The sequence below is a fragment of the Falco punctatus genome, assembly GCF_963210335.1.
Source record: "Falco punctatus genome assembly, chromosome: 7".
NCBI classification, from domain to species: Eukaryota; Metazoa; Chordata; class Aves; order Falconiformes; family Falconidae; genus Falco; species Falco punctatus.
In genome coordinates, this window is record NC_137587.1 from 1,111,065 (window position 1) to 1,133,645 (window position 22,581).

Here is a 22,581-nt window from a genome sequence, read left to right on the forward strand (position 1 = left end):
GGCTTCCAGCATACCTTTTTTTTTGTGTGTTTATAATCCTCCTCTACATAGCTGGCAATAGAAATTCCACCCCAGCTCACGCTGCTGCTGTAATCAGGTAGGGAAAGCACAGAGGCCCAGTATTCCCACCTAGCAGATAAATCCATGGGGAATGTGCCTAGCTGTGTTTGCACAGCCTGCTTCAGGAATCACCATTTCTTTTTGACACCTGGTTACCAGCTGTTGGATTTGATTTTAGCGCTAAGTGTGCAATGCTAGGAGCTAACTGCCTGCAGCTGCACGTGTACTGTTGCTCCCAGGAACCTAAAGAAGCAGTCCGATTTTTCAGAGATGCTTAGTACACAGCACCTGGTAAAGCTAAAGGAAATTATCACCCTTGATTTTCTGGGCAGAATTCACCTTTGACAATGGAAAACCAATGAAGATTTAGAGGCAGGGCTTAAAATTACTCTGAAACATGCAAATAGGCCTGACTGCATCGAAAAGCCCCATTTGTCTCCTGCCTTCATCCTTCCCACCTCTCCCGTACCACATCCTACACTTTGGAAGTTGCACATCCCTTGGGCTCATCGCAATGTCCGGATCCCCGTGCTTCCTCAGCAGCACAGCGTGCGGCGCTGGGCTGGCGCGGGAGCCACAGCCCATGGCACTGCAGCACAGCGCGCCAGGCCCCGTGCCAGCAGGACGCGTGAGCACCCTGCAGCTGCGCCAGGGCACTGCCCAGCGCCGTGTGAGCTTCCTATGCACTGCAAGGAGTAGCTGCCACGGAGTAACTGATGTTATAACCCACCAGGAGGGAGGATGGGGCCAGTCTCAAATTCTCAGCTGGACACTTGATGCTCAAAACATCATGCCCTGCTCTTTGGCACCTATATATGCCCTGAGTTGCATCCTGGTAAGTCTCCATGTTTTAAAACTGTGGAATAAAAATTCAAACACTGCTACAAAGCGGTTAGGAGAGGAAAAGATGGCCCAAGCAATGTCGTGGCTCAGAGGAGTCCCATTCTTCGTGCAGGGCAGGGGACGATCCAGAGGGGCCATACCTGAAGAGTGCAGGAATGGAGGGGTGCGCGGCCATCAAATCCTGGCACCCAGACCACGCTGGCATTGCTGCTGGTGACTTGGCTTACAGTTACATTGAGAGGCTGGAGAGGCATGGCTGCAAAGGAAACAAAGAGACCTTTCAGTACACACAGAGCTGAGCAGGTATTCACATGGAAATGGTAGGCAGAGGCTCGAGGCTAGAAATTATGCAATGAAATCACTAACAAAAACAGTACAATATCGTATCTTTAGAAAGTGTCCCTGACTGTTGTGAATGAAACTATTATTTTAACATTGAACAAGCTATTGGCATGCATTCTTTAATAGTCCAGCATACCTGCTTGATGTGTACAGGCAGCACTTGATCTCTCTGATAGCAATGCCAACAAGTGGTGTTTACACCTTCGCTACTCAGCCCTCTCCCCTGCCCCCTCCATTGCAATGCAGGACCCAGCCTCGGGCCCACGATTGCCTGTGGACCTGTACTGTGAGCCACTTCAAGGCCTTAAAATCCCTCCCCTGGCTCTCAGTCCAGTCCCTGAAACAAGCTCTGCCAGCATCAGTCGAAGGGTGGTTTCCTGTAGTGACCTGAATTCCCTGCAGCTGGATTTGCAGCAGACAGCTTCATGCCATTACAGACTCCTCCTGAAACACCCTGGGATGGAGCTGGGACTGAAAACTGGGTCTCCTTTGGGCTTGGGATGAATAAACTCAGAAGGCACTGTTTTACAGAGGGGCAATTCGAGGCAGAGAGAGTGCCTGTTACGTGGCTGATACCAGTTAAGGGCAGAGCCGGGAACAAAACCCGGATTCCCATATGGGGGATTTAATCAGTTGTTTGTGCTTCCCACCACCACAGAGCAGCCCCCCAGCTCTTGCTCTGACCAGACACCTCCACGCTGCATCAGCCTCTAGTACATTGTCACATTACCCTGAGCTCTTCAGCTTCCTTTTAGGAACCTCAATGCTTCCCTTTGCCTTCTCTTTTCCTCCCACTGTAATTCCACACAGTTACTTCCTATTCTTCCCGAGACACTCCCCACCACCTCTTTGTCACTCCTGAGACTGTTTTTTATCTAGGGACCTCGCTCCTGAAAAAATTATCAGCTTCAGGAATACCAGCCCCTCCCCGGGCCTTTTGCTCAGTTTAAAAAAAGCCTGCACTGCTGCCGCGAGTAATGCTTTTCCTGCAGCATCTCAACAAATGGTACCCTCAGGAGTCCTCTCTCAAAAACCCAGTGGTCCTCAGGACAAGGCTCTGGCTACAGATCGAACTTGCCGCCTGTCTGGAGCTGCATCCAGTGGAAAAGTAATAGTAAACCACAGATCTCCGGCTGCACCTTCTACTCTGCCGGAGAGCACCTTTGTCCCTGACTGCACCGAGGACAACCAGGATACTGCCTTCAGCATCTCCACGGGGCCACCTTGCAGGAATAAGGCAGAGACTGGAGCCTGCTCCCAGGTCTCTACAGAGGGCCTAGAGCAGAGGATGGGGCAGACAATCGATGGTGCCACAGATCAGCCCCACTCTAAAGCCTTAACTGTCGCCCAGTTAACTAGTTAGCAGGACCCAGGGCAGGGGGTGGGCACCTGGATAAGAACGCTGTGCGTGGGTGGGAGGCGGGGCAGCAGAGCAAGGGTCTGGGGTGGAAGATGGGCAAAAAGTCCTTCGCCTTTCAGTGAAGGGTCTTTGTGAGTTAACTTACGACTTCCCTGTGTCTTGGGTTCTCTCCCTTATGATGTTGGCTCTTTAGGTTTGTAAGCTCCTTGGGGGGGGACAAAAGCTTGCTCTCACTGTTTACTTGGCTATCACTGCAACATTGCCCTTAAGCCTTTTGTAAACACACTCGTTAACTTTTGGGTTTAGCAACATGCAATTTCCAACACTGAACGGCGGCCGGAGGCGGCACAGCCGTGCCCGCAGCCAGAGGAATCGGCTGCTGACGCGCCCACTCTGCAAGGCCCAGAGCCGCCGAGCAGGGCCGGCTCGCTGCCCCACCACCCGCCGGGAAAACACCCTGGGTGGCCGTTCCTGGTTGTGCCCTGAAACGCGGGATCCGACCCTAAAAGCCTTAGCCTTAGCCGCACACGTGAAGAGGAGCAAAGCCAGGCTGAAAACAGGACCCTGCGCGTTAGCAGCATGAGAGTTAGCTTCCTCCGCGCTGGGGGAGTGCCTGGAACAAGGGGGCTTTGTGCTCGGCTGGGGACTGCGGGCTACAATAACAGCAATTTTCTGCTTGGAGTACACCCAGCACATTGTGGGCACTACAGAGAATAGATAATGAACAACAGCAGCAGCAAATAGGAAGAAATGTTAACAGTGCGTAAATGTCCTAGCAAAAATATTTGCCTCTGGAAAAAAACACAGAAGAAACAAATCGTTTAATAAATTGTAGAAAGACTTAAGAGCCCTCATTAGCAGGCGGATCTGTGTGAGAGAGAAAGGCCCCCATCATGCATTTACAGACAACTACTCCCATGAGTAACCTCGTAGAAGCCTACATGTTCACAGGATCAAGGACTCGATAAACCTTATCTGGGCCTGCTCCTGTTCCTGCCGATGCCCTTGTTAGGATCTTGCTTTGATTTCAACAGGGGCTGCACCAGAGCTTCAAAACTTCTGCTCTTTGTAACAGCCTCATCACTTCCCTGCATTTATAACTACTCTTCTAGATGTATCTTTGAGGTATTAGAGTTAGAACTTTCACAACTACAGCACTGGACTTGCTATTTAAAACCTGGGTTTTTTTTTACCTCTAAGACGTGCCATGTACTGGTGTAACACTTGCCGAATCACTTCGGCTTGCTCTTCCTTAGCTCTGAAAGCTACGCGTGTGTGCACACAGGTGTGTGACGGCAATACATCCCTCCCGAACGGGTTGTGTGGATTCACGAGCTGGTGACTGACCCCCATGGAGCACTGTCAGCTAAATGTAATTGCTGGGAAGTGTGAGAATTCGGAGGCCTTTACCCCATCGTCTTACTAATGGTTAAAAAAAAAATAATAAAAAAAATCTCTGTTAACATTAAAAAAAGAAAAAAGCTTGTTTATGCTAAATGTTATTTCAAATTATGGCTTGATGAGATTTTTTTAAAGCAGAATAGCTTTGCGAATTAAATTCTATCCCAGGATAAAAATATCCATAGAAGATATATTCCACAATAAGTAATTCCCCTGTGTAGACAAGCCCTTAAAGCAACAACTCCAAATGTTTTTAAATTAAGTTATAAATCTTACTAGCTTAGCATACTGCATTCTTGGCATAGCAGTAACCACAACATCCTGAAGAAAAACACACTGTAAGAGCAGTAGATCTGCAGCTGGATTTTAAGCTATCCTGTAATGAACGTTAGCTAATACAACTGTGAGTTCTGACACTGACACAAAAGCTGGCTCTTATTTGCACTGAGCAATAAGCTACCACTTGGAACAAATGATTTTTGTGACATGCCTCTCCTGGAACTGATAATCATGTCATTTAATGCACATTAAAGCACGACTAAAAATTCAAATGCAGAAGCATCTCAACGTGAAGAGAAGAGCTGATTGCTCTCATTATCCCTCTTTCAGTCACCTGGAGGAACAGAGGAAACATGACATCAGCTTAGGGACTTCCAAGTGGCAACTAGTCATGCAAAGGCTAGGAATTATTTGTTTTGAATGAGTTTTTCAAGGGCAAGGAATTAAAAAAAAATAATTAAAAAAAAATCCATAAAAGCAGCGTAGATGAGCAGACTTTACTGGCCACTGGTGATCTCCTTCCTTGCCTTTCTTCAGCTCTAACAAGACCCATCTATCTCCACAAAGGACAGATCACCCCAGCTACAGATTTCTATCCGGCTTCATCTCTCACAGTTTGACTGCTCCGACTCTTTTTTTCAAGGAAAAACTGTTTTCCTTGACTTGGCATTTCCAGCCGTGGATCAGCTGTGGTTTATTGCCACCTGCCCGGGCGCGTGGCACCCGCTGCCAAAGCACAGAGCCCTGCTGCGGCTGCGGGAGTGCCGGCCACCGACACCTTCCAGCCAGCCCTTGCATGAAGCAGCCCTGCCTTCCCTCCCCAGAGAGCAAGCCCCAGGCCCCATTCTCTTGCACTCTCTCACCTTTAATTTGAACAGTGGCTGTCCGAGATGAAGACAATCCCTTTACGTTGTGAGCTTCGCAGGAGAAAACTGTGCTTTGATTAATACCTGGAGATCAGCCAAGAAAAGGAAAGGAAACACAAACAGCTATGTAATCCAGCTTCAACCTTCAGCAGCATCTCAATTATGTGTGACATCCAGCTCAAGCTGCACAGGCACTTGGAGGGCTGAGCTGGGTGCCAATCAAAGACACATGGATTTCAATATAATTAACGTGCTAAACACATTTTTAATGGAGAGAGCATGGCAATGTAAAAGGGCTTCCACAGGAGCTTCAAAAAGCACTGGAAAAGAAGGATGCATCTGGCAGAACAGCAGCTCACGGGGCTCAGTTAGTAGATGTCCACTTCTCACATTCTGGTGAGCATCTTTGGAGCAAGGATGGTGCTGAGCCATGAGCTTACACAGTGCCCAGCGCTCTGGACCTCAGCTCGCACCTGAGCAACAGCCATCTTCTAACTGGGCTACAAGCCCAGGCAAGCTTCCAACCAGATGCTGCTGATGTCAAGCTAATGCCCACTCGTCCCTCACCTGGCATCCAACTTTCGAAGATGCACAAAACAAGCCGAAGCATAATGCTACTGCATCAGCACTGAGGCACTTTCCAGGGGTGATACAAGTGAGGATTACACTCCCTACCTTCTGTGAGAATCCATCCATCCCACAGGGCCTGAACATGGCATCATACTGATGTCCGGCTGCTCCAAGGTGCGTATAGGAATTGCTAATTAATCAGAATTGAGACAGATTTGCATAGCTGTCTGGAGAAGTGTTTTCACCTGGAGATAAGTTTTCATTTGACTTGGCCCCCAGTTGCCCTACAGGGCTCTGTGAAAACTTAAGGACTGGCACACTGTGGGCATACGGTTTAGGAGGGAAAAAGATTTCAGAGCTGCGTGGAGCAGCTCGCACAGCGTCTCCGTCTGCCCTTTGATTCATCTCCCAAGCCTGAGATTAGCGGCATTGCAAAGAAGGTGCAGTGGAGGGGAGGAGGGACTGCTAGGAAAATGAAAGAGCAAAGTATTTCAGCTTCTTCCACTCACCCCAGTGAACCAGAGGAAAATGCTGCCAGCAGGCTGAAGGCCAGGCAGCAGAGCAGAACAGCACCTGACGTGGTAGGCACGTCCCAAAGAGAGAACCAAACACAGCCCTGCCCTGAGGAAAACACAAAACACACCACAAACCAAGATCTCCTTGTTCTCTAGCAGCACTGCCAGCTCCGCTTTCCAAATACAACCCGCCTTTTACCAAACCAACTGCTTGCTGATCCTTCTAAGTGTTTGCTTTCTGGCCAGCACTTTATTATTATTTTCTTCCCAGTTTGGTACTTCCTTTAGCTAGCATTGCTTGTTTTCTTACCAACTGTCTTTTTTTATCTGTTTTGGCAATTTGACCATGCAGTTTGTGTCCTGCTACATTTTTCCCATTGCAAAGACAAGATATGCCCAAGGGACCTTCCAAAAAACACTGAAAGGGGCAAAGGAAGGTGCTGGTGACAAAATATATGTACGTAACAACAATTCATGTAGAGAATCACAAGGAGCAGATGCCCTTCCTCAGGCCTCCATGCCACTGCCCCACAGTGACAGAGGTTTCATGAGGCACTGTGGGATGAGTTCAGTGGAGGGAGGAAGGAAGACTTACTGGGTTTATTGTCTTTCCCCTCCCGACTATCAGTCTTTTCAGTTTCCATTTCAACAGGCAGATTATATCGTAAGGGAGCAGTTTTCACTTCCAGCTTGGAACAGCTTAAGAGAGGGAGCGGATGATAAAACCATTGCCAATCACAAACCAGGTTTTGATTCGCGTGTACATTAGGTTCTAAGCGAAGGCTGAATAGAACCGCATAGCTCAAAGGATGGCCACAGACATACAGGCAGAAACTCCCCCCGGAGTGTAACTGTACTAACGCTGATGAAGAGGCCCCTGAGATGACTGAAGTCATAAACCCACTTCTTTCTAAATAGCTAGTTCAACTTTGGCTCAGGGCTGCTGAGAATAATAACACAGCAGCAAAGAGAAGAAGTAACACAAAGCTGTTGGACAACTAACTAGAATAAAGTTCCCTTTAGGAGGTAACTACAAGAACAGCTGTGGTCAGGTCCTGACAGGTACACACCACCCTTCCCTGGAACTGGGCTGCGGAGAGCCCTGACCACGGGCTGGCTCCCACGTTCCTCGGCTGACGCTGCTGGAGAAGGCAGCCTGGCCGCCACGCACCCAGGGCCCGCTCTGCGGTCTCGGAGGGTACCAACCAGCCGACTGCAGCACCAACACAACCACTCCAGAACTAGCGTCAAACGATTACATGAGGTGGTCAGGTTTCAATGGTAAGAGCATCCAGCAAGCCTACAAGAAGAGATGGCAGAGCAGGGAGGCAAGAGAGCGGCAAGCTGTGCACAGAAGGAGGATTTGGCATCTGTAACATGTGAATCCCTGGAGATTTCCAAGCCAAACTGTCACCAGAGTCACTTAGTATAATCATGAACACCCTTCACGAGGTGGACCAAAAGAGGCACCCAATGCATCACCTCTCCAGCAGCATCTTTACTGCAGTGCCAGCCCCACCCAAGCTCTGTAAGAGCCTGCATGCCTCAAGCCAGCAGAAAATACACAGCAACTATCGCCCCTCGAGATGATCTGGTTTGTACGTGGTCGTGATCTCTCAGCCCTCCGCGTACAGCCAAATACCATTCGCACACTACGTGGCTACCCAGCATTACTTGGCACAATCAGAAGAGCTCTCTCCTCTTCTGATGCTCAAAGTGATCCCCTGCGTTGGCAGCAGCCTTACCTGACACATTTAAGATGGAGGGGGAGATGTCTGGAAGCCCCACTCTAGAGTCTCCCATCCACCAGACAATTGTCACTGGTTCAGGGGGACCAACAGCAGCACAGGCCATATGAAATGGGGCATTAGGGGACACGGACACATCCTCAGGTTCCACAGTAAAGTAGGGCACACCTAGAAAAGCAACAGACAAGTGATAATAACTGGAGAGACTCCTTCCTTCTCTTCTTTATTTCCACTAATACCAGTGCCCAACACCGGACACCCATCTGCCCTCTGCCCCTGTGCCTAACCCGACTCCCTCTAAGCCCTTCACAAGAACCAAGGTTCAGGTATGCTGGATTGCCTCAGGGCATGAATGTCTATGCACTCCCGCTAGAAGAAGTCAGAAAAGACTGCTTGCTTCCCAAAATGCCTTTGAAAAACCTCTTCCACTGAGTCTCCTCCAAGACTCCCCTATGTAGTAGCTTTTAGCAGCAGAACCTGCTCAATTTTTCAGCTGGAGAGACTGGAGTTTAAAGAGGCAACAGTCAATAACTTCAGCAGTGGCAGACACCACTTTAAAAGACACCTAATCCTGCTGCAGGTGCTTCTTGCCATGCATTATAAACTGCAGCTTGTGAATGTGTTGAACCAGCGGCTGTAACAAGCCCAGGAATGAGGAAAGGATCCCCCCCGGTGCGAGGCTGGGATCATTTACAGTGCTCTCTCCACAGCTTAATTGACTGGAGCCACCTTCCAGCACGCTCCGTCACCACGAGAACCAGGCTGCCTTGGACTTGGGGGTAATGTGTTTGAGAGCTGAAGGCTATCCGCGGACACAGCTCTTTCGGTAACTACCTGTTCCCCACTGCGCAACAACTCCTGCTTGGCACAACAGGCTTCACATCAAGCCCACAGGGAGCAAAATGCAGCTGTGACGCTTACCGCCTCGGGGCATCGCTAAGTGGCGAGACCCCGAGGATAACGCCACACATCCAAGAGATGTGGTTCCTCTTACCGACAATGCCAAAACTCTTGTGGTTTCAGTGCTCCAAACCGTAATGCAAAATTCACAAAAAAAAAAAAAAAGAAAGAAAAAAAAAAAGCCAGCACGTGCTTCTGTTGGAGGAGCTGGAGGCCTAGAGAGATGCCGAGTTCCCTTTTACACTCAAAACTTGGGGCCTCAAGCACAGCCGCTACCAACTGCGCCTACACCAAAACGAGGGATTCTCAGCTGGAGAAAGCATGTTCTGGAAACTGTCGATCTGCTGCCTCACAGACACAGAGGAACTGACAACACCGTGCACTGACATCCCTAAAGCACAGTGGCTGTCCCCGGCCAGGGACGAGAGCCCCAGCTGGCGGGGCAGATGCTGAGCACCTCCAACAGCAGGCACTTAAGTAGGTGCCTAAACAGGGATTCAGGAGCCTGATGCTTGACGCTTCCCGGGCACTCCAGCTGGAAGTGCTGGTCTCGGCCTTTTGCTGACCACCCCATCCATGTTTGTGCCTTTCGGGTGGCAGCTCCTTCACACGTTCCCCGCCTCCTTGCCACAGCGGCAAGTAAATTAACAAAAACTGCAACAGGTCTAAAAATAGCTCTCTTTCAGGAATGATGGTGCCTACCTGTGCCAAGGCTAATGCTCAGGACAGCTGTATCAGTCATCATAATTCACTACTCATTCTTGCTTACATACTCATTTTTTTTACTGCAGTCACACATTAACAATAAGGATGAGTAAACTTTCCAGGTACTAGCTGTGACACCCCCACCTGCTCTGCCCTCCTTCTCCAGGGAAGACTAGAAGGGAGAACACCACCATTTCTTCTGCCGGTGAGCGGGACCCCTGCCTGCTGTCCCTCTGCCGTGGCACCCAAGGCAGCCTTTCCGGAGCATCTGGCCCAGCTCGGCAGGTTTTCCCACTTCGGGCGCAGCTAACCAGATCAGACAGGACCACAATTAAAAACTCCCATAATTAAGGGAGTGCAGCTGACTCACCCAGCGCAGGGCGAACTTGCGCTGGCCCCGTACGTACATCACCTGGGTACCTCGCTGCCTGCGACACATTTAGCCCCCAGTTCCTGGTACAAGGGGTTGAGTGCCAGCACCCCCCTGCCACAGATGCACCATGGAGGCACTGAGCAGCAACAGCCAGGAAAATCAGTGGCAAAGCAGCAAGGAAATGAGTCTGTCTATTCCCTGTTCCAAGCCGGCATCCAACTGACAGCACTGATTATTTTTTTTTTTTTCCCTGCAGCTCACTTTTTAGACAGTGTTAATTCAGGGGCACGTGTCCATACGGATGTGGCTTAGGCTGTAGACTGTAGCTACAACAGGGGCTACTGGGAACAGCCACACAGTCAGAGCTGTAATTTCAGAAGGAAAGTTCTGTAAGAAATATAATCCTTATTTTTCAGATGGTCCCACCCCACAGCATGCCTTGGATTACCTCTCCAGGCATCAAATGCTATCACGTTCTCGGTAAGGCCAGCGTCTAGTTTCTAAACCAGGAAACACTTTGAAAATTGTTTTGGTTTTATAAATTCTGAGGAGCATTTCATAGGATCAAACATTTCAGCTGTATTACAAAGATAGTTCCAATATCACCCGCTACAAACTCTGCCTGATATGAACTACCTAAGTGGATCTCCAGGCAGATACTAGACTGCACAGAAATCCACTCCAGCTCATTTTAAGTTAGATCACCAGTAGCCCACACTTGGTTTGTGTGGCACGCTGAAGGGCGTCAGCCCCTACTGAAGGCTACAAGTGACCAGAGTAAAGATCCTCTCTCTGCCAAAGAGAGCAACAGTTGTTACCAGTACAGCAACCACCTCCAGCCAAAGCTGGCATGCCCAGGGAAGAAGCACGTACAGAGGTAACTGACGGTGGGACTGATAGCCTTTTGCATTCCCTGGCATTTTCTTACCCTAGCAGCTGACACATTTTTAAAACCCCCCCCCCTCATCACTACCTGGTATTTTTTAAATTTTTTCCACCAACTCTCATTCCACACGAGTAGATGCTCGGTTCAAGTTTAACCAGCTTCTGCCACACTCGCTTTTCTCACAAAGGTGATTAGTTGCATTTTTTTTAGCTTGTGCTCCCACTGTAAGCTTTGGCCTTTACTCTCAACACTCTCCCTCCGCTAGCTGCAGTATTTTTTTGTGACACTGATATTTTTTGCCTTGGTGTTTCAGATGGAGCTACCCAACCACTCCTAACGCACCCACCAGGCAAAGGCAGCCACCTCTGGAGCGGGCTGCGGTAACTGGAATGGAAGTGGCAACGCTGCACAACAGAGAGCATGTCAAGCTGTAAACCATACTCTCCAGTCGAAACTGCAACTGAAAATATGGGTGGACAAGAGCCCGGGATTTGTGGAAGGCAGCAGGTAAGCATTCCTCTTCCTGTGAGAACTGCTACGAACGTTTCTGTGGCTCTGCATGAGACCTTTGCTGTAAAACACCCAGACCGCGCTACCTCCCATGACACCCTCCCTGCTCCCCCCCTTTAAGACTGTCGATTCAGCTCTGGTCCAAAATGTTACCGCTTACATCCAAAAAGCCACTTCTTGCTGCAAATGCCCTGTTCCTGTCATCTTCCTCGCCAAAAGTTAAGCCGTCCTACGACTACTAGCTTCTGAGGTTCCGACACAATCATGGGTCAAGGGAAATGGAAGCAGAGACACAGCAAGAAGCCACCAACCCAACTTGCCTTGGGCAAACTGGGGGCAACCATGTAGAAGTTATTCTTTACCAGACAAGACCGGACAACACAGTGCCACATGGAACAGTCACATCTACGAAGCGCCGATGTACAGCACTTCTCCCGACACTCAGAACTGGGCTAAAGCTGTACCTTGCCCTCAAAGACCTGTTTGGCTGATGATACACAGAACCAAGCTGCAACACTGCTTGGAAAAGTGGGTTGGACCAGAGGATCCCCATGGATCCCTTTCAACCTGAACTATCCCATCACTCTCTGAATTACCTGGAGATGAAAGCAACAATGGATTGAGGGGCTGGAAAGAAACGTGTGTGCACAAAAGGATCTCATTTCCTAACACGCCAAAATAAAAACAGAAGGTCACGAACTGACAGCTCCTTTCCTTGAAGCTACGCTCCTATTTCTTACTCCTGCCCTGCAGCCATCTCACTGCAGTTAGCAGCAACGGTTCAGAGCCAAGAAGCCTGTTGCTGGAGCAATCTGTTCTCACCACTTCCACCTAGAGCACGTCGGTGGGTCAGCCCTGGAAGGAAATCGGCACTACTACTCCTCCTTACCTTCCACTATGAGCCACACTTGCTGTGATTCTTCCTTCTTCCCCCCGTTCTCAACCTGGCACCAGTACTTCCCAGAATCTGTCCGCTCGACGGATTTCAAGCTGAAAAAAGTCAAAAGCCATATCGATATTTTACGTGGATAAAGCATGTTTTTGCCCCAAAGGACCCTCCAGAGTTTGGCAAACCAGATGCATGGAAAACACCCCCTGAGACACAGCCAGCTCCGGGGAGGAGGGCAACAGCCAGCCAGCACAAAGCGCACGGCAGAACAGCGGAGATGGAAGGCTCCGCTAACAGTGGGCGGAGGGAATCCTCAGCAGAGCAGCCAGCCTTCCTCCAAAACGTCCTCGCAGAAAACCCGTCATTTGTGTCCTTTGAGGATTGGAAAGGGTTGGTCATCTCGATTCCGAATTGTGATTCTAGCTAGCCTTCAAGAGCGGCAGCTTGGCAGCAAACTCCACATCCCCATCCTCCGGGGAGCCCGGCTGTTTGGCCTCGGTTAGGTGACAGGGCTGGTGACAGCCTCACACAGGAGCAGGTGGGTCAGAAAAGGGCCCCCCCTCGCCTGGACTGCGCTCAGTGACATTCTTATCCCAAGACCGCCTCACACTGCAAAGGTCTTTGGACCTCCTGACTGGTGATTTCAAGGGGCCACGCCAGCCTACTCCAGCACGGGACTTCACCCTGCGGACTCTTCTGCGTCCTCCCTGGCTCAGAAACAGCTCCCCTTCCGAGAACATGCACCCGAGCAGGGCAAGGCAGCCACAGGGACTGAGCAGCATTCGAGTCGTCGGCCTCCAGGTCAGGGCAGAAATTCTGCACCTTGCTCCACCGCTGGAAACCTGCGGTGTCCTCACTGCATGGCGAGTAAGGGCAGAATCTGGTCCCAAAGCAACAAGGTCTCAGCTATCAAAGGCACCAGTGCGGCTCTGAGCGCCTGTCAACACACAAACGTCGACTGCCCACCGCGGGACGTGCAGCCATGCGCCTGCTGCCATGCAGGGGCCCTCAGCAGATCTCTGATGCCCACCTTTCTAAGGCTAGCAGCCCACCGTGGGGAAGGGGAAGAATGTCTCAGGAAGGAAGACAGAACAGGGAGAGTGTTTGCTGAAATGCACAGAATGGACCCACTACAGCCTGATTTTCAGAGCTGTACCTTCAAACGGCATCAGCTGTCCTGCCCATCCAGCCGCATGTTCTGAAACACAGCGATCGCAGCAGAGTCACACAGTGGGTGGTAGAAATGAACACTTTAGGAGAAGAAAGGAAAAAGGAGGAAAAAAAAAAAAAAAAAGATATGGACACATCTAGATTTAGCACCCTAACTTAGCCCTGGTGCTGCAGAAAGTTCTCAGTGGAGAAAACAAGAGGTGAGAAAGATCAGGCTGAGAGATCGTGAGGGGCAAAGAGAGTCAACCAGTGGAACTGTGGGGAAATAAATAGTATCGTTTCAAGACACACAGTTTCCACAAAACGATGTTATACAGTAGTTTTACTGGACACAGGTTTTTTTTTCTCCCATCAAAATGTTTCTTACAGACAAGCTTTTAGCACAGAGACTTTTAGTTGCAGGAATTGGAGACTCTGTGCAATGTCAGTCCAAGAAACCTAACAGGAGACGAAGCTGGAGCTCAGGGAAGGGCGACTCTCAGTCAGTCACAGTTCTGAGCCCTCACGGTGATGGCACGTTTGCTTGCACAAGCTCTCTGTGCATAGGAAAAGCCAGAGCAGAACTCTGGGTCTTGTTTAACTCCGTACTCCCAGAACTAGCTGACATCCCCTACTGCTGAAATAAAGGCACAGAGAGCTGCTTTGCAGAGGAGTTTTTGCACCACTTGAGCGGGGCAGGACTGATACCAGGTAGTCTAAATGTATCGGTGAAGTCTCTGCAAAATGACTCTGGGATGGTTCAGGTGACACACACTCCTCCCCAAAGAAAGGAAGGGGATGTAGTCCTGGGATGTTGTCCTCGTTTCAGTTAAACAATCCTCACCCTACAGGCAGACAGACAGCTCAGGAGAGAGAGTAAGAGAACGGAATGAGTACGAGAGAGAAAAACCTCTTTATATAAAAGTCAGACCTTAGTCTTCCTGCTGCACGGCAGAACAAGACGAACAAACAAGGCAAGAACATCCTTTCACCTTGAAGTCACATCTCAAGCATCACAAGCATTAGCAAAGCACCTGTCACCACAGTAGTCAGGAAACTGATACGGTTCTAGTGCATAAAATCTCAGCCCTCAGTGGCTTCAATTCTGCTCTCAGTTATGCCCTTGTCACGCGCTGAGCTGCAGCCCTAAGGACCCTGCACCGCTGAGGGCACTGCAGTCGCATAGATATAGCTGACAGCAGAAAACTGTGCAATAGTTTCCGCGATATTCTTCCTTCTCTGCATCTGTTGTACCTGAGGAAGCCGATCCAGTGTTCTTCATCTACTGGAATGTACACCTGGTCTACGCTTTGCACCACTGCTCCGTCCTTGATCCACAACATCTCGGGATCTTCCATTCCCTCGAGGCTGCAATTTAGTTTCACGGGTTGACCCTGGGACACCTTTAATTTGATTGGAGATCCTGCAAATTTCATACCTAAAAAAAAAATACTACTCCGCCCCACCCCCAGAAGAAGGGGGGTTGGAGTACAGCAAATTACTCTAGGTTCGTGGTCTGGAATTACATACCCTACCAGCACACGCTGCAGAGGGGTCTGTTAGTCTCAGCGCTGCTCTACTGGGTCTGCTAAGCGATAGTCAAAGGCAAGCACCGAAAGCACAACTGCTGGAGAGGAGTGGGGGCTTAGTGCGTACACGGGGCTTTTTTCAATTCATGTGACAGCGGGGTGAGCTTCTGCAGAGCAGTGCCCAGGCAGAGCCAGGCAGAAAGGCCGGGAGCTTCGCCGTGCCAGTGATCCAGCGGTGCTAAGCGCATTCGCTCAACATGGTACCGCACCTCCCTCTTTTCCCCAGGCTTGAATTTCAGTTACGGTGTTCCTGAGCTGCTAAGAAATCATCAGGCTTGCTCCATTGTATGCATTTATAAAGAGCTGGGATATGAGAAAGAATCAGTTATGTCTCATTATTCAGCGTACATGGCTCCTCTGCATTACAGAAAGCTTCTCTGCAATTTGCAAAACCCATGAAAGCAAAGCCTTTTCCACAGCACACCCCGCCGAGGAGCAGAACTGTTTACAGAACAGATATTTCTGTTGTGCGATGTGGGCGTGCGCTCAAATGAGCCTCCCTGACCCTTCAGTCCAGCCAAAGGACCAGGTTGTACCCAGAGCTATACAGTGGCAACGCCAAAGCAGCAGTGCCCCAGTCGGTGGAGCTGCTCGAGTTTACACTGACACAGAAGCGATCAGAATTTGGCCCGGAGCGCTGTTACATGCGTGGGTGGATGGGGAGTGTTTCCCTCAAGCAGAAGCGAATATATGGAATGTGTTACCATGAGAAAACACAGAAGCCAACTATATAAGTGCATTTAAGTAAGAAAAGAAAGGCATGTAAAGGAGGAACCAGGGGATCAAAGGAGACTGTGGGAAAGCAGGAAGGTGGAAAATAAACATAAAGCTAGTTCTGTTAGGGAGAGCGACCGCTTCCTATGCAGCGGCACAGGACAGAGACCAGAACAGGTCTAGCCTAGTTCAATATTACGCCCTGTCAGTGGCCTCCACATCATTCAGAAAAAATATGACTCCACCACTCTAGCCTGGCTAGGTATCACAGTATGTTACAACTTCACCGATTTCCCCGGCGGGTCAGCTTCCCGCAGGATGCCTTGCTAGCCTGCACAGCCAGGCAGAAAAACACCGCTTGTGAAACCCAGAGTGCTGCTAAGTAAGCAGCCCTGTTGTTCTCGAACTCTAGTTACACCCTGACCAGTGATCAAATACCAAGATTTCTCATGTGCCACCTCCCTTCTTGCCAAACCGCCACCCTGGTTCATGGGCACCATCTCCCAGGGCAGAGCAGCGGCGGGGCGTGCAGCACAGCTGTAACAGCTGGAAGAAGGGGGACCCAACGCCACAGGACCAAGTGCTCTGCCTCTGGCAGCCGGTACCCGGCAGAGTGCCAACAGTCCGGTAGTAATCCCAGAACACAGCCAGAAGGACTTCATTGCTTTCCTTAATGAGATCCCCCAGCCTGTTAACAGCTGGTTTCCCACACTGCCTTTTGCCCTTCTATCTGCTGTTATTAATTTAGCAAATTCACAGGGAGCACTGGAAAACTGGTAAGATGATCCCTTTAGTTCAGTTGCTACTGCTCGCCTGCTGGGCTAAGGATTTAATCACCTTGGGTGAGGATGATCAAACCTTGCATAACTTAACTCATCTGTAACACAAATGACAGGTTCCAGTGCATGTCAGAGAGCATCCTCCCTTCTGCCACTCACCATACTGGCAGAAAACACAAAAGCTGCACAGCAGCTCTCTCTGCGTTAGAGAAAACTGATGTAGCCAGGCTGCTGAATGCACGCACAGACTGAAAGACACTTTCATTCCAGGTGCCTTCATGGAAAAGCAAACTACTCAGCTTCCCTCAGACTGTCCTGCTGCACGAGTTAGCCACAATTAAACAAAGAAGCGTTGTTAGAGACCCTTTATAGTCTTCAGCTCCCATGCGAATTAATGATGTAGGAAATTAACACACAGTACGAGCGTTCAGGCTGAATTCTAATTCTCCACATTGCCCGAGTGTAATCCCTCCATTGAGATCAGCTGAAATGAAGAACTATAGATCGGGGAATTTTTATAGATCCACGGGTCTTTGACAAAAGTCTGGTTTGAGCTGCAGCATCTCTTCCTGCAGGTAACAGGAAGAAGCACACAGGAGGCCAGTATGGATTTTTAATTTCCACCTATTCCTCCTCCTACTCTCCCACTCACGATTTCTCACCCGATAACATTCTTGCCAGTGCAAGAAATCATCTCCTCCGAATAGGCTCCTCCAAACCTACCTGTGAGAGCTGTAGGAGCTGAAACGTATAGCTAGGAGATGGAATTGCATTACATTTCTTACCAAGCAGTTGTCAGACAGAACTGACAGCAGACGAACACACCAGTTACCACAATATGTCACCTATCTGTTTGCTGGGGGGGGGAGGGGACGGACGGGACGGGACACACGTTCTTAAACTTGCCACCCGCGAGGATTCTGCCCCCCAGGACGGCAGCACGGTCCGGGCGCGCAGGGGAGGAAGGCGCCCGCTCACGCCCGCCACGGGCCAGGCGCGACCCCCCGGCTGCGGGCGCGACCCCCGCCACCGCCGCGCCCCGCCGGCCCGGGGCCGAAACCGGCGGGGGGGCACGGCCGGCACACGGCGCCCCGGAGAGCGCTGCCGCCCGGCTCCCCCCGGCGGGGCGCTGCCCGGCACCCGCGGGGCGGCGGGGCTCGGCCGGCCCGGGCTGGCAGCGCGCCGCGCGGCTCGGGCTCCCCGCCGGGCACCGGGCACCGGGCGCCCGCAGCCGGCCCGGCCGGAGGGGCGGGGGGCCCGGCCCGGCCCCCACCTGTGGCTGCCCGCGGCCGCCACACCGGGCCGAGCCCGCCCCGCGGCGGTCTGCCGGCGCCTGCCCGGCGGCGGGGCAGTGCCGTCCCGGCCCGGGTGCGGGAGCCGTGCCCCGCCGCCCCTCCCCGCCGTCCCCGGTCCCGGCGGGCCGCCAGCCCCTCTCACCTGCCGCGGCGGCGACGTCCCGGAGCGCCGCAGCCCACAGTCCCAGCAAGAGGAGCCGCGGGATCGCCATGCTCCGCTTCAGCTCCATCGCTCCCGCACCACCATCCTCCCCCCAGCTCCCGGCGCCGCGGGGGACTCCCACCGCCCGCCCGGGCGGCACCGGCACCGGCTGAAGCAGCCCCGCGCCGCCGCCGGGCTGCCCCGGGAGGCTGCGGGGACGCTCAAACTTGCGGCCGGGGCGAGCGGCGGGAGGCCGCGCCGGGGGTCGGTCGGGTCCGGGCCGCCGGGCGCTCTCCCCCTGCCGGCGCGCAACGCCGCCCCGCCGCTCCTCCGGGGCCGGCCGCCGCCGCCGCCGCCGCCAGGAAATGGCGCTCTCGGGCGGTCACCGCGCGCTGTGCTCCCCCTCTGACATCACGCTCATGAATATGCATGAGCCGGGCGCCCGCCGCCCCCGGAGCGGCGAATGACGGCGCCCGCCGCCCCCTGCCACGGACCGGACCCTGCGCGCCGCCCCGGAAAGGGACCGGCCCCCCCCGCTGCGCCCCCGCCCCGGGCCGGGATCCCCCGCAGCGCCCGGACCCTCGGGGGGGCGGGCTGGGGCGGCGGGCGGGGGGGCTCTGGGGGCAGCCGAGGGCGGGTGACCCGCATCCGCGGGAGCTGCCGGGGCACCGCGGCGGGCGGACACGCCCGGCCGGCTGCCGCTCCCCGCACAGGGCGGCGGGGGCCAGCCCGGCCCCTCGGGACCCCCGGCGCCGAGGCTCTGCCGGGCGGCGCAGCGGGAGGGGCTGAGGGCGGCGGGCTCTGCCGCCGCGGGGTGCCCGGCGCAGCGTGGGGACGGTCCCCGACGGCCGGAGCCCCGCGGTGGTGCGGCCCTGTGGCGGGACCGCGGCGGGCTCGGGCTGCGCGGCGCCGTCCGGGGCGGCACCCGGGGCGCACCTCGGCTCCGCCACCGCCGCCGGGCTGCAGCACCTGCCCGCGCCCCTGCCGCGCCGGGGGAACCGGGCTGGGAGCGGGGTGCGGGGAGCCGGCGTGATCCCCCGGGGCGGGGAAACTGAGGCACGACAGGCTCGTGTAATTCCCTCCCAAGCTCCCATCACCCCCCACCCCCCATGTGCGTTCCGTGGGAGCGCTGGAGCACTGCCCGGAAGCTTTCCTGGCCGGAATGGCCGTGTCGGTCCCTCCCCCGCGCCTGCCGCTGCCGTGAGACGGCCGGGCCACCACCGGCGAGCTCCGGGGAGCCTGGGTGCTCTCGGGGGCAGGGAATCGTGACACGCCTCTCATCGAGATCACGACGGCTCTTGGGCCGAGAGGTTCTGCGCCGTGTTTGCCAAAAGCTTCACGCAGACCGGCTGTCGGGGCTCGTTCCCCCCATGCACCCGCGTACAGCCCGTGCGCACACCTTCCTGCGCTTACTCAAGGCAATAGTGCCTTCCAGAAAACAGCTACTTCTGCAGATTTTAGTTGTCTCATGAGAAAAAAATAACAGTGATTAGAATAACACTGTGTTTCTACAGCGTTTTCTTTCTAAGGTTTTCTTCCAGCCATGAAGTTGCAGAGGCTGACAGCACTGCACCAGCCCGGTGGGCCTGGGAAGCGCTCGGGTCTGCGGGTGGGAGAGGGGGCTCGGGTGGGCACTGGGGCTCGGGCGGGCCCATCCTGGCAGGCAGCAGCTGGGAGAGGCTTGACCCCAAGCTGCGTGCCCGCAGCATGCCTCTGCCTCAACAGGGAGGCTGTGCTTCCTGCAAATGTCATGTGCGATGCTCCCAAAGGCTTGGGGAAGGGGGAGGGGGAGGGGAAGGGGGAGGGGGAGGGAAAAAGAGCTTTTATCTGCAAAGAGGAGCAGTCAATAGAAAGTTGTGGCACCATGGGCTAGGCTCTGGGCTGGTGTGAGACAGTGAAGCTTTACTGGAAGCAGTAGACCAAAGGGAATTTTCCCCAGTAGGGTTTCTGGCTTCAGCTCTTCTGAGAAGGACTGTGTGTTAACACTGATAGGCAGGAAGAGCCATATGAGAATTGGACCGAAATCCTGCACGCACTGCCAGTTGGAGTGCAAACTGCTGTGGGAAAACTTACGGAGGAGTGCAATATTACCATGCAGAAATCAAAGGAACTGGTAAATCTGAAGTGTTTTTAGGAACCGAAGAAAAAATGAACTCTCTTGGCCTCTCGTGCCACTGAATTAAACAATGTAGCTTTGTTCTACAGGCCGTAACACCACTGGCAGTGCTTGATCCTCACGCGCACAAGGACACAGCACAGTGGTGGCTTATAAATAAGCCAATGCCTTCCTGCCTTACATCCTTTCCTTACTTTTTCTGTTGTGATAGTGTGTTGTCACATCTCACTGGACTTGCTGGGCATTGTAGGCACGTTCTAGAAAATGCCTGAAAAGCTGCACAATAATCAAGAGGTGAATTCCCAGTGTTGAAGACGAGGGAGAAGGAAAAAGGAAGAAAGGAAGGAGGAGGGGGGAGAGAAGGCAGAAGGGAGAGAAGTGTTTCCTGAACTTCCTCACCTTCCTCCGCTGTTCAGCCCTTTCTAATTATTGGGACCCAACAGAACAAGGATGGGTTATCCCAGTGAGAAAGCACCCTAAACCACCTGTTTCCCGGAGAAGCCATAGCCCTAAAAGTCTGGCAAAAGCTGCTGGTGCATGCCACTGCTCCACCGCTGAAGTAGTCAGCCTGCAACTGGATGCAGAATCCCTGTGGTTTTGCACAAGCTGTTTTCCACTGAGCTGCCTGGTTTTGCACTTGGACTCGAGAACGTGTCTGCTCCATCCTCCGACCTGGAATTCAAAGAGCAGCGTTATCCCCATGGCTTCCATTGCTAAGGGACAGATCCCTCATCCTGCATCAGGAAGCTGTGGCAATGGCAAGAGTGACAATGAAGTGACATCCAAGGGTTGCAGGAGAAGCCCCACTCTACGGTGTAGAGCCAGGATGGCTGTCCAGGTGCTTCCTGGGCAGGTGATCTGCTAAAGCTGACATATTCAGCCCCAGGCCAGCACAGGAGCTGCTCCCAGCTTTCCAGTCACCATCAGAGGCTACAGCAAGTGACAGGAGGTAGCTCCATGTGGGTGAAGGCTTTTGCAGCTTGGAGGTGGCTTCTCAAAGAAATGCCCCAGTGTTGGGCCAGAACACAGGGAGTGAGGAAGCAGAAACCCTCCGAGCTTTGTAAACCTTGTCAAGGACACAGCCTGAATGCTGCTGGATATTACAGTGGCTTTTGAGGACACTGAAAGGTTAATCTGGGCATAAATTGGCTGCATTCCTTGCCCAACCCATCATAATAATGGGATTGCCAGAGCTTGTTCATATTGGGTAATAATAATGTTTAACATGGCCACTTCTGAGGACCCAAATATAACTCTCCATCTTGAAATACATATGGGACCAAACTGGCCATGCCCAGACTTTGGACATGGTATTTAAAGCCATGGGTGGCTGCAGCAGCTCCAAAGAAGACTGAAACTCATCCTGCCTGTGTCTGGGCTAAGCTTGACATAACCAAGTTATGCTGCTCATTTGGGAATTATCTTAGCTGCAGCTGAACTCTGTTCTCTTTTAATTTATATTATCCTACCATCTCTTCCTTTCTCCTTTCTTGTCTTCCTCCCTACCACCTCCTTCAGAAAGCAACTGTGTTGAAATATTCCAGCCTCTCTGTTTCGTGAAGTTTCAGCCTCCTCCAGCTCTTACATCTTCCATATGTGCTGGTTTTAACTTTCTGTGTGAATGAAGATAGGGACAGGGAACCATATTAAAGACTTGCATTTACTTCAGAATACAAGTAAGTCAGGGATGAGTCTGAGCTTTGAGTTCGGGCCTGATCCTTTCCCAGTTCCCAAACTCTCCCAGCTCTGCCTGGGGGTGGTAGGTGGCACAGTGTAGATGGGGGACTAGGACGGGGTCACTGTCGGGTGGATCTAAGTTTGGATTTTTCTCTAAGTTTCAGTGTTATCCGGCTTGGCCCCAGCCCAACCACAATCATTAACCCAAGCCCAAACCTGGTTCCTCCACATGTCTGGGATGGTTATTCTTTTTTTAGAGGTGATAAACTAACACATCATATGTGTTATCTATCTTTTGCGATAAATGCCAAGCTGTCAGAATGAAAATGTCACATAAATCATACATAAAGTATTTACATTAAAAAAGATAGGCTCATACGAATTTAAACAACCTTTCTGATGGTGCCATCATTTGCAGCAGGTTAGCCAGGTACTGCCGATGTTTCTATTTCTGGAGTTGAAATAAACACAGCACATCAAAACAGTCATCAAACCGAAACAGAATGTATTTAACGCGGTGCAACAGTCAATGCCATAAGAAATCACCATATAAGTACGCAGAGTTATATATAATCTACACATACTAATATGACTTTACAAATCTCATATTACATGTAGATACACATGGAAAGGACCTGGGAGGAAGCATTTGTTGCCAGCCCCTCTGGGGGCTCAGTTTCTTACCTACTTACTGTAAGGTGTGACAACACATTGTTTTTGGAAGTGACTATTGCAATCGCATTGCATTCTCCTGGGAATCACTGTGGATAACCTCCACCATTCACACGACAAAATGGTATGGAGCTTTCTCAGTGTATGACCATCCCTTGTGGGATGGAGGTTCGGCAGGTGTAAGGTCCCTGGTGGCTCCTC

At 52.2% G+C, this 22,581-nt stretch overlaps 1 protein-coding gene across 4 annotated transcripts in view; it reads right to left on the reverse strand.

Annotated features, from left to right (window-relative positions):
* TYRO3 (TYRO3 protein tyrosine kinase) overlaps positions 1–19,031 on the reverse strand; it is a 42,998-nt gene extending 23,967 nt beyond the window's left edge. Inside the window, exons 1-6 of one of the 4 annotated variants that reach the window (XM_080394799.1) lie at positions 17,916–19,029; positions 14,651–14,799; positions 12,248–12,348; positions 7,982–8,152; positions 5,149–5,235; positions 1,044–1,159 (exon numbers count right to left, since the gene is read on the reverse strand). In XM_080394799.1, coding sequence (XP_080250925.1) covers positions 1,044–1,159; positions 5,149–5,235; positions 7,982–8,152; positions 12,248–12,348; positions 14,651–14,754 — 579 coding nt within the window. In that variant the 5' untranslated portion in view covers positions 14,755–14,799; positions 17,916–19,029. Of the gene's footprint in view, positions 1–1,043; positions 1,160–5,148; positions 5,236–7,981; positions 8,153–12,247; positions 12,349–14,650; positions 14,835–17,915 lie in introns of all 4 variants that reach the window. The other 3 variants (XM_080394797.1, XM_080394798.1, XM_080394800.1) reach the window with 3 other exon arrangements.
* Positions 19,032–22,581: the final 3,550 nt, after the last annotated feature.